Source organism: Salvia hispanica, chromosome 5 (assembly GCF_029641045.1).
Source record: "Salvia hispanica isolate PSC_SH4W2 chromosome 5, Shi_PSC_v1, whole genome shotgun sequence".
Classification (NCBI taxonomy): Eukaryota; Viridiplantae; Streptophyta; class Magnoliopsida; order Lamiales; family Lamiaceae; genus Salvia; species Salvia hispanica.
Window position 1 is genome coordinate 47826307 of NC_142696.1, and position 11657 is coordinate 47837963.

General features: G+C 35.2%; 2 protein-coding genes across 4 annotated transcripts; both read right to left on the reverse strand.

The window, feature by feature from the left end:
* Positions 1-3034: 3034 nt before the first annotated feature.
* On the reverse strand, positions 3035-4316 carry LOC125187525 (zinc finger CCCH domain-containing protein 2-like). Its single transcript, XM_048084131.2, has one exon. The coding sequence runs from the start codon at positions 4261-4263 to the stop codon at positions 3325-3327; it is 939 nt and encodes a 312-aa protein (XP_047940088.1). The 5' UTR covers positions 4264-4316; the 3' UTR covers positions 3035-3324.
* A 2876-nt stretch (positions 4317-7192) lies between these two features.
* Positions 7193-9489, reverse strand: LOC125190371 (putative protein phosphatase 2C 58). Of its 3 annotated transcripts, none has more exons than XM_048087653.2 (5): positions 9360-9489; positions 8121-8372; positions 7775-8051; positions 7540-7694; positions 7193-7448 (listed from the first exon to the last, which is right to left on the reverse strand). In XM_048087653.2, exons 1-5 carry the CDS (start codon positions 9390-9392, stop codon positions 7311-7313), a joined length of 855 nt encoding a protein of 284 aa, XP_047943610.1. In that variant the 5' UTR covers positions 9393-9489; the 3' UTR covers positions 7193-7310. The 3 variants fall into 3 exon arrangements, with proteins under 3 accessions (XP_047943610.1, XP_088914559.1, XP_088914560.1); XM_089058433.1 differs by having other exon boundaries at positions 8121-8366; positions 9360-9470; XM_089058434.1 differs by having other exon boundaries at positions 8121-8411; positions 9360-9441.
* Positions 9490-11657: the final 2168 nt, after the last annotated feature.

An 11657-nucleotide genomic window follows, 5' to 3' on the forward strand; every position in this document is an offset into this window, starting at 1 on the left:
TACACACTCCATCATCTCACTTCATTTATTACACACTCCACCATTTCATTTAATTTATTACACACCCACCTCTCACTTCATTAATTACACACTCCACCAATTCCTTAAAACCCGTGCCATAACTAAATGTTACTATACATGTGGGACGGAGGGAGTATTTAGTTATAAGTCATTTTGGGTGAGATAAATTAAAAAGGAATGTGGAGCTTCTTCGATAGAATGAAGGGAATATTAATTTTTGTGTGATAAGAGGATTCGCTATATTATTCTTTTTCTTGTTTTACTATTTCTCCATTTTAATTATTATTATCATTTTTATAAGACGAATGCAGAAAAATTAATGAGATTTCTAATGGCGGACGGAGTACACTCTAATATATTGATATGAGGCATGGGAGTGCAGAATTAAATAATATCATGAATTTTATATTGGGAGAAGCCGCAATTCCAAGTCCAATGTAGAGAAACTGATTAAACTGGACTTATTAATCTGTGGATCACTAGGCCCAATACTCAGTCCAGTTATTCATTTTTGGTAATAGTATTAGACCTTCTTATTAGGCCTATTCATTTTAAGTAGTAGTACTACTATAAAAAACTTGCCAATATTTGACAAAAATTATCTTAAAACGCAAGAAAAATATTTAAAAAACAAAAAATAAAATAAAATAATAAGATGAATTACAGTTGCACCCATTGTAAAGGTTCTTGAGTCCATACTATATCTAGATAGTATGGGCTCATGTCTCAATGTCTCATCAATTGATTGCAAAGTTCAATGATCTAACCCTTTTTTTATATTAAAAACAAATGCTGATATTTAAAATTGGTTAACATTTAGCAACGTAGTACCAATGTGGAATAGAAACAAGAATAAAAACAATGAAATTAGAACATCTACAAAAGATACTCTATCCAAAACTATTGTAGAACAGTAGAAGAGAAAACTACGAAAAAACAAAATAGGAGCAAAATAACAACACACATCCTGACGTTTTCATTTTCTATGCATATTAAATTGTTATAGTAAAAATTTTCCTAAAACATAATATCTCTCTTCCTCCAAAAGGGGTATAGATAAAAGTGTAGATGTGTTGAGACATGTGAGTGGTAATAATTAATGGAGGGCCCTAAATTGAAGCTAAATAGGCCACTTTAAGCATATGTTCTAGTTCTTGATAAAGTTAAGACATAGAGTTGTGAATTGAGGGCAAGAGTCCACCTAAGTTTGGAAAAATCCTCACATACTTTTTATTGTGGTCTCATCAATCAAGCAAAATCTCTACCCTACTTCCCTTGCTGTCCACCACGTGAGCTCCCTTCCTAGGAAACACACATACATTGCATATCAAATTATTCACTCACATTATTCATTTTCTTGTCCCAGTATCATTACACCATCATCTTCTTCTAGTATTTTCAACAACTTCATAAATAATACTCCACTATCTACATCTTTATGTCTATCTATAACTTATCAATCATATACAGTATATATACTCCCTCATTCCGTCTGGTTCTAAGTGAAACATTTCTTGTTCGGTAAAAAATTTTATGCACTGCTACTTTGTGAGTTGAGTGGAGAGAGTATAAAGTAAGAGAGAGAAAAAGTATAGAGATTAAGAAATTTGTCATGAGACATCACAAAAAGGAAAAAATGTCACTTAGAGTAGGACGAAGAGATTATATATGTGTTAATGTGTGTGTAAATAGGCATGTAGGGGTCGGTTAATCAATGGCGGCTTTAGGAATCGAAACTTGTAGTGCTAGCCATAGTGAATTTGTGTTGGCGTCGAAAGGAGCAGTGGTGTTGCAACGGCCGTTACTAGTTAAGAACTTATGAATGGTAGACGAAAAAGAAAATTGAATCTCAACCCTTAATGGTTAGGCCCGGAGCTGCCGCACCGACTGACAACAACTCTAAAGACCGAATTTGATGAAGTCTCCGCCCTCATAACCATTGGTGGGATTGGTTGATTCTCAACCCCACTTAGATTCTCCATTAGTAAGAATTCATTTACATCCACTGTAAAATTTTACTACTATGCTAAGCTAAAAATTATTCTCCAATCTTGTTGTCAATATAGGCTTTGATTTGACAAAATTAATGATTCTCCGTTCTTATTATTGGCGTGACAATTTCTGACCATTTTAGGTATATCACCTGTTACTTTTGTAGACTATTAAAGACTGAGAGTTTTGGTGTATCATTTACAATCATTATTTAATGTGACAGATCGCCAGCAATTCTAGCTGGTATTTTCTTATGATTTAAGTAATTCTAGTACATAACTTTTTTCATATTGTATATATCTCATTTATTAGGATGCACAATTGAAATAATTACTTAATTGATATCATCCCTAGAGCCAGCTGTGACAATGTACTTTGTACTAAAAATTTTCAGATAATATCAATTGGATACACTTAAAATCGAATAATTAGTATTATCTGAATTGACTATTTTACATGTATGTACATAAATTCAAAATTTGTTATGCATTATTGTCGAATTGAGTTTTACATGTATACTTCAGTCTTCATTTTCTTAGAATATGCAATCGTGCAATACAAAAAAGACTATCTAATTGTATATGTGTTACTCCAAATTAATATATACTCTCGACAGAATAAGCACTTACCAGAATTTTAACAAATTAAACAAATGGAAATTATAATAGGTTATCCTAATTCCAGACTCACCACGTGGCATGTTTGCATGTGTGCCATATATATATGTAACACTCATATCCTTGATTATTCCATCTTATTGTTTTCTCAATTTGCATATTTTAATATTACAACATAATGTACACAAATCTAAAATGTTTCTACAATAAAATAGTAGAGTTAGATCAAGAATCTTTTTATTCCAATGTACGTATGAAGTTCATCTTATTTTTTTGCTGATATAAATGCAAAACCACATATATTATATTTCTTCCACCTCACATATAAAACAAATGACCACATTTCAAATAATATACATATACGATTTGATATTATATAGAGCCAAATAAAAAAAGAGATGCAATAACAGAAGTAGATGTTCATTAATTAAGCAAAAAAGGATCATATCGTACATGATCACATTACAATTCACAGTGATCATCAAAACAAGAATTACACCTCCAAATTTCCCAACTTAATTAACAAGACGCCTAATTATTCATGATCAACACACATTATATAGCCCCATAACCAACAATTCCACAAAAATAATCACATCCCATCAAAATCCCACTCTTGGTACCTTCATCCTCATATATACATCAGGATAAGGATCCCAACCCGAACCCGAATCCGAACCCGATATCGCATCATTCATGTCAGAAGATCGTTGACCCACCCGAGATCCGGCCCACCGGAACCACCCTCATTGGCATTAAACCTGCTTTCATTCATCAAATTCCTACCGGAATATTCCTCCTGGTAAAATTTGCTATGTCCACGGCTCACCGGAGTCGAAGTTGATGGCGACATCACAAACTGTGGCTCCTCCACATTGAAATTCACATCCAGCCACGGAAGGCCACCCTGAGGGCGGCCTGTCGCCTCACTCGGGCTCATAGCCTCAAACGAGGCCATGAGCTCAGCGAGCGCATCCTTGTACGAGTCCAAGGACCCATACCCCATGTCCCCTGTGTCGCCCCTGTACAAGGGCGACATAGGTGGGGAAATGTTATGATGGCCCATAAGGGTTGAAGTCGGCGACGCAGTCGCCGACTTCAACTCATGGTGGCAGTACAAACAGCAATGGCTGGAAGATTTCCTCTTGTCCTCCGGGGCGGGTTCGGGGTCGGGGACGAGGCGGAGCTGGCGGGAGGAGTGCGCGAAGAAGCACACCTTCCGCTTGCAGGCCTTCCCGTCCTTGCAGGCCTCGGTGCGGTAGCGGGAGGGGTGGAGCCAGCACTCGAACACGCCGTGCGAGAACTCGCAGGCGTCGCCCTTCCCGCAGTGGCCCTTCCGGTACTCGGGGCAGACGAGCCCCGAGTAGCGGAAGCGCCTGGGGTCGCGGCGCCTGGCCTTCTCGCCCGGGTGTGCGAAGGGGCAGTCGGTCCAGTCGTGGCTCCGGCTCCGGCTGCACTTCCGCACCTTGAACTCGTACATGCGGAAGTGGTCGGAGGCGTAGGGCTCCTCGTCCGAGCCGTCGACGTCGTTGCACGGGAGGAATCTCGAGAACGCGGCCGCGGTCGGGGAGCCGGAGAGGAGGAGGAGCTGATGCTGCCGGCGGGGAGGGATGTCGATGGTTCCCATCATCATAAATAAATAAAAATTGATTCTTGATTTTGTAATTTTGTGATTTGATGAGAGAGAAGAAGGAAAGGGGGGGTTTATATATTGTGCGAGAGGGATGGGCAGAGAGGTGCGTGGCGGCATAGTATTAGGGATGTTTGCATGCAAAGGGAGATAATGTGGCAGCTCACTAACACACTATTACATGCAGTGATGCAAACATCTCTATTAATTTTTCTCTCTCTCCTGTAGTTTTCTACTCCCTCCGTCCTAGATAATTTGGGATACTTTGACCCGACACAAATTTTAAGAAATCTAATGGAAAGTGAGTTAAAAAAGTTGGTGAGATATGAATCCTACTTTTAAAATATTAGTTTTATAATAAAATATGAGTAGGAATGAGTTACTGGAATATGAGGTCCACTACTAAAAATGGTAAAAGTAAAGTGGGACAAATTATATGGGACGACTCGAAATGAAATACTGGGTTGAATTATCTGGGACGGAGGGAGTAGGTCAATTTTGATGCCATGGGTATAATTTAGTGATTCTTTTTATGTCGTATGTGAATACTATTCTTGAGAAAAGACAGTGGGTTTCAATTTTATTTTGTTTGGAGATGGTAACGTTTTTGTTTCATTTTATGTTTTGATTGTGATTGATCCGTGGCTATCTAATTCTTGTGGGCGGATTAGGAGTTATTTGGTGTATGTAGTTTGATCCTGAATTTTGCCAAAAAATAAGTTGGATACTAATATTTCACTTCATTATCTAATTAAAATTGATACTAAGTTATCAAAGTAAAAATAATTTATAACAATTGGTAGAGGTTGAGATAGAATTAATTGATAAAAGTATATGGTATGTTTATCTTTCACATATTTTATTTAAGAAGAATTTTAATGAAACCAAAATGTGAACTATAGTACTAATAAACGAAAGTAAGGAGGTGTGACATGTAATGGACTACTATGTTGCACAACCTACTTCATTACTTGTCGGATATTTTTGATGCCATTTTATTATATTTAAAATAAATGTACCTTGATATATAATAATTGAACACATAATGTAACATAATAGAGAAATCTAATTAATGACAAGAATGCTGCCTACCACTATACTGTCATACTCCCTCTGTTCCATAATAGTGCAGTCATTTTATTATTTTGGTACGTATAGTAGTAGAGTCATTTCCTTTTTTCAGTAAAAGTTAACATATTTTTTTCTCACTTGCTTTATTCTCTCTTACTTTATTCTCTTTTCATCTCTCAACCTTTTTCATTTTCTAATTTATTCTTCTTTTTCATAACTCACTCAACACAATTTTTCACTGCTATGGAACGGAGGGAGCAAATATTTGGATTTTCGTTGCAGAAATACTTGATACTAGCCATTTGTACTATGATTTCCATGTTTATCTCTTTTGATTTTGCCAAAATTTGTGAAGATTTAGCCAATATATAAAACAAATACCCAGCACGGAATTCGTCAAAATGCAAAATTCCTAGCAAATTTTGTCCGTCATGTATATAATATGATCCATAAATTGGATTTCAGCGCCCATTATATGGCTATAGCCCAATGTACTCATATTTGCAAATATAAATTTTCGATTTTATTCCTATTATTTTAATTTTCTTAACAAAAATATTTTAATCAATTGTAAAATATATATCCATTTTTATAATCTCAACAAAAATGATCAATCGTCACCACACAAACAGTAAATAAATTGAGAATTTGTACTTCTAAGTCTCTAATTAATTATATTTCACAAAAATCTAAAATGTAAACAATTTGTTTTGTGACAAGAATAAAATTGAAAACTAACGTCATTATATATTCAAATCCCCGAGATAGATGGGACGAAGGGAGTATATCATGTTATATTTTTATAAGTTTTTCTCTATAATAAAACAAATTTAATACTTTTATCATTTTTTTCTCTATTCTTATATTTATGAATTCACATTAGTATAATTTATATAATTAATTATTTGATGATAGAAGAAGAAAGTATAATTTTATATTTCTATAAATAAATAAATAAATAAAATAAAAAAACTTCACCTAATGCACTGATACATTAATTGGCTATAGTAGAGGTTGTTTTTTATGAACGCTGAAACGTGTCATCTAATAAAAGGAGTATTCCAAAAATGGATAAGTTAATGAAATTTTGTCGTGTAGGAAAGAAAATAAGAATTAAATGTTTTAAATTTTGCAGAAAGATGTGATGTCTCATTATGATGGAATATCCAAAATAGGAATACAATTATCGGATCATGGTTACATGGAACGAAGGTAGGATGACTATCTAATAAACGATCCTCCAGGAAGTATCGGTCATCTTTTTTAGCTAGATAAGATAGGTGAGCATGTCTCTCGATCTGTTGCTGCCTAAACATTTGTCTCCCTAGAGTTTTGACTCTCCTCTCGTAACCAAAAAAAAAAAAAAAAAAAAAACCGAGCTTAACTGGTAAGCCATTTCTCGTTAACCAAATAAATTAATGTAAAAACATAATCAAACTTTTATGATTGACATCAATAAGTATTGGATTAATGAAATCTATATTAATTTTTAGCCTATTTATTATTTAAATCTTAATTTTTATAGTTACCAATCATATCTAATCATTTTCCACTTATCAATCATATCCTAATTATTTCAAATTTTGATTTAATTATTTCTACGATATAAGTGTTAATGTGAGATATTAAAAACATAAGTAAACAACATGTCTTGTCACGGAACTTTTGAAGTATGAAAATACAATGAATACGTTTCAATAGGAGAAGGGTGGCTTTGTATGGTAGATCATTATATAGATAAAAAAAAATTCAATTTGATGGGATAGACAATTTTGAATTTATTCAAAAGGGTAATACCTAAATATGCAAGTATAATATTCACATTTTTGGTATAAAACTATACAAAAGTATGCATTCCATATGCAAAAATCAGGGCCTTCTTAAGTAGAAAAAAAATATCATTCAATTTCTTGCAAAATAAATTCAAATCCTAAGTAGCTAAACTAACTAAGTGAAAGCAAAAAACCTATCTAATCAAGCTATTGAAACCTAACGACGACGCACGAGATGTCGTCCCGGCTTTTCCTCGACAGCGCCTCATCAACGAGACGCTTGGCTGCTGCGTGTGGATCCTTGATCGCTTTGATGGAGTTGACCGCGTCTTGGTTCGACATTACCTGCATAAATACAAGGGCAAATAAATGAGCCCTCAGTTGTATTATCGACTCAAGAATGCGTGTAAGGAAAGTTTTATGGATAGTATCGCACGGTCCACACTCCATCGCTCGCTAAAATTAAGAACTCAACGTCGTCGTCTATGGTCTGGACCGCAATATCAGGCTCGGACGTCACGTGTTTCTTCAAGCTCTTGTCGCCGAATGCTCTGGCCACCGCCAGCTGGCCATCAACGCGAGGAACGTCGCCTGTGACAATAAACCTAATTAAAATTTCTGGATTATTGGTAGAAATTAGAAGCATTAGATCAGATAATGTGGATGTGTACCTGGCCGGTTTGACACGAATCCGCCCTTGCTCTCGATCAACTCCTTTTCCCTAGTGGGGTCGTGATCGACAGAGAGCTGCTTCGCGACGCCTTTCTTGCTGATGACAGCTCGGGAGTCCCCCACGTTTGCAACCACGAGCCTCTGTCCGTTGATCAAGATTGCATTTACCGCTGTCGACCCTCCTTTCCCCAATTCAAAGGACTTCTCCAATATTTCCTTGTCAGTCGTCTGATAAGCGCTCTTTATTGCGAGTTTGATGTCGGTCCAGAAGTCACCCTGCTCGGGAAAGAACGTTATCGTAAATACACGAAGATTGCATCAAAGGAAGTGTGTATAGCACCATACCTGCTTCAGAATGTTGTCGAAGAGGTTCAGTTGCAAGTAGTTTGCAACACCGTGCCCCATGTGTCCGTCATAGATGGCAAACAATCCCAACGCGTCCTCGCCTATCACCCTGAGTTCAGAGACCAGATAGTCTTCCATGGGACGGTTCGACTTTCCTTTCATCAGATAGGAGCCATGTGTGACTTGCCTCGAGAATTTTCCACCGCCTTTCTTTCCATCCGGGGTAAGAGGCGAGGAAAAGCACACCTTTTCCTAAGCCCGAAAAAGAGTGAGAGATAGAGTCAATACCAACTGCAAATGCACAAATGCTCAAGCTAAATACGCGAAAAGCACAGAGCCGGACACAAAAGCTACAAGGCCTAGTCCTTATCTATCGAGGCTATTGCACGAGACACAACACAGATGCTACCACCAATCACGAGCAAGAATCAGAACGACAAATAACGCTCTTTTTAGAACGTAATCAGCTGAAAAACGCAACATCATTTCAACGTCTCAACCTACATAAACAGAGCTATTGCCTCCAAGCAAGGCAAGCAACGAAAAGGAAGTTTTCATACGATCAGACTAATATACAACGAGACACAACACAGAACGAAAACGTTGCACGAGAAGCTGGACTTCACTGCTGCAACTGATCATGATCAAGAATCAGAAGACAAGCAAGTAGGCGACGAAAAACGCTCTTTTTAGAACAAAATCGTATCAACGATCCAACACCTTCGCCCGAATAAACAGAACACAGCATTCCATGTATCAGATTGGCATCACACAGAGAGCCTACATCCCTTACACCATCCACATTTCATCACAGTGAGACAAAACCAAGAAACATACATCAAAATTTCCAAATGCATGATCTCTTTGTGCTACTAAAAGAGCCACAGTTGCTGAAATCAAGTAAGAAAATACAATTACAACAATAAGCCTCCATAATTTGAAACAAACAGCAATGATTTTACACAAAAAAATTGATCATATTTTCCAATAAATCAACATTCTTTACAAGAAAAATCAGCAATTTCGTCCAATTCATGACTCAAACCATGCTGATCAAACACCAACCAAGAAACCCCCCTCAAAAAACACACACACAAACACAAATTGTGAAAATTTGAGTAAAGAAAGTTCGAAAAAAACAACAATCAAGAACTCAAAAACGAACTACTTTTTCCAACATAATAGAAACAAGAAATTGCCCCCATTAAATAGCATGAGAAAGAGAGGCAAGAAAGTAACCTTCATCTTGTGAAGGAGCTCTCTTCCTATCATGGCTGTCTCTTTTCAAGAAATCTTGTATTTTGGCAGCTACTCTAAAACCCATGAAAACCCAGAAAAGTATCGAATTTGATTATTTATAGAGCGCAAAAAGATTAGATTTTTATAATGTTCTGTTGCGAAATTGCTGCTACCTGATTTTAAATTATCTATAAAGATATTTATCCACCGTTGACCTCGCGATTCCTTTCACAGTTGCTTTTTTCGGATAATTAATCACTAAATATGAATAAAAAGGTGTGAAAATTGAAAAAAGTTGGGATTTTTAGAGATATAATAGGGATTGGTTAATTTTTTTATTAATTTTGAAATTTGAATTTGAATATTTTACGCGTGGGTATTTTAAAATATTTTATGTTCTATATATGTAGTATTTATTAAGATTACGATAAATATTTTATGTTTTAAATTGATAAAATAAATATATTCTGTTTCATCAATAAAAAATATCAGCAATGAAAAGCATTAACGGAAAATCCTCTTTGGGTTCTTTAAAATCTAGGGATATACACTCAATGTGATTTTTAAATCCAAACTTATTTTCATTATAATTCATATCAATCTTGTTAATGTTGAGTAAATATGTTGTTTTTTTTTGGATAATAATATTTAGTTAAATTTGATTATCTTTATCTAAATTATATGGATGTGTATTTATTGGTTAAAACGTGAACTATCATTTTCCAGATTATCATTCAAGTTTCCCAAATTTATTGTATTACTCGTATATATCTATATCTGTTTTATTTCTAATATCTTACCAATTTGGGAGGTAGGAAATAAAATACATAATCTAAATGTCTAGGTACAAGATAAAGTCTAGGTACAAGATTGTTAGTTCAAAAATTTATGATAGAAAAATCACTAATTGCATTATCACATATGCCAACCTTTTCATTCAAGGACGTAGCTTAAAACTCCGAATTTAGTTTTTCGACGCTCATGGATGGCAGTGGAATCGGTCGACCCATCCCGATCTCACTTGGATCCTTTGAATTAAAATCAGGAATTTTGAAGAAATTTTGCAGTTACCAACAATTTTTACACATATATATGAATTGTTGATTTGTTGTACTATATCTTAACATTAACCATACCATGTATTTGATACACATATATAGAAAAAGCTAAGTTATAACTTCTTTATTTAATTCCACCATTATAAGGAAACAAATTTACTAACATATACTACATGGAGTATTAACTTACTAATCAAATAATGGTAGAGACTAATCTTTCAAATGATCCTGCACCAAAACAAACAATTATTTATATTAAATAATAAAAACAAATTAATTATAAATTAACTTTTGATTATTAGTATGTTTATTTACCTATTACAATTCATGCGCTCCGAAATCGGAAAACTCAAGTGTGTGTTGCACTTGAGAGGCAGTTCTCGGATGCGCGATTCATTGAACGGGTTGGAGGCTTTATAAGTCCCAAAATGCTCGATACATTTGCATATTCTTATCGAACCACCTGTTTCTTGCTTCGCCATAAAATTCAAATTCATTACACTATGGCAGCACGTTGGTGTCGGATCGGTGCCTTCCCCTTGAATATAGTCCGCACATTGGCTAAAATCATCGAACACGTCTTTGCAGCCTTTGCAAGGCCACGCGGTGATTGGTCTCGAGAAAGCGAATGCAAGAGTGAAAAGAAGTATAAGATGATTCATATTTGTGTTGTTAAGTTCTTCACATTGAGAAAGAATGTGTTTGATGTGTGTTTATATAGATATATTGTTACAACCCTTTATCTTCGAAGATTAATTAGGGTTGTGCATCAATTCAAGATTCGTGAATATAATTCATTTTCTACTTTAATTTAATTGTTCATGCCTTTTGTGTTGCCTATGAATAGGACTAAAATGGGGATGATTATCATTCTAGGATTTTTCTAGATATTTCATAATAAAATTATACTCTCTCGATATGTCCCAGGGTAAGTGAGACATATTCATCTATAGGCCGTCCCAAACTAAAATCATGATGCCTTGACTGAAACAAGAGAAATGTCTCATTTTTTCACCCCTTATTTTTTCTTCCTCCTACTTTATTCTCTTTATTTAATCACTAAATAACATTATCTAAAATTTTATGCCTTCAAATCTTATGGTGGAACTGAAGGAATAGTAATTAAAGTTTTTATTATGTAAAATGCTAGTAATTGGAGTGCTTTTACAATTTTTATGTTATTAGGGCATCTACACTGCAACCGGAAATGGGGTCTATTTTCTTATATAAGTTTAATTGC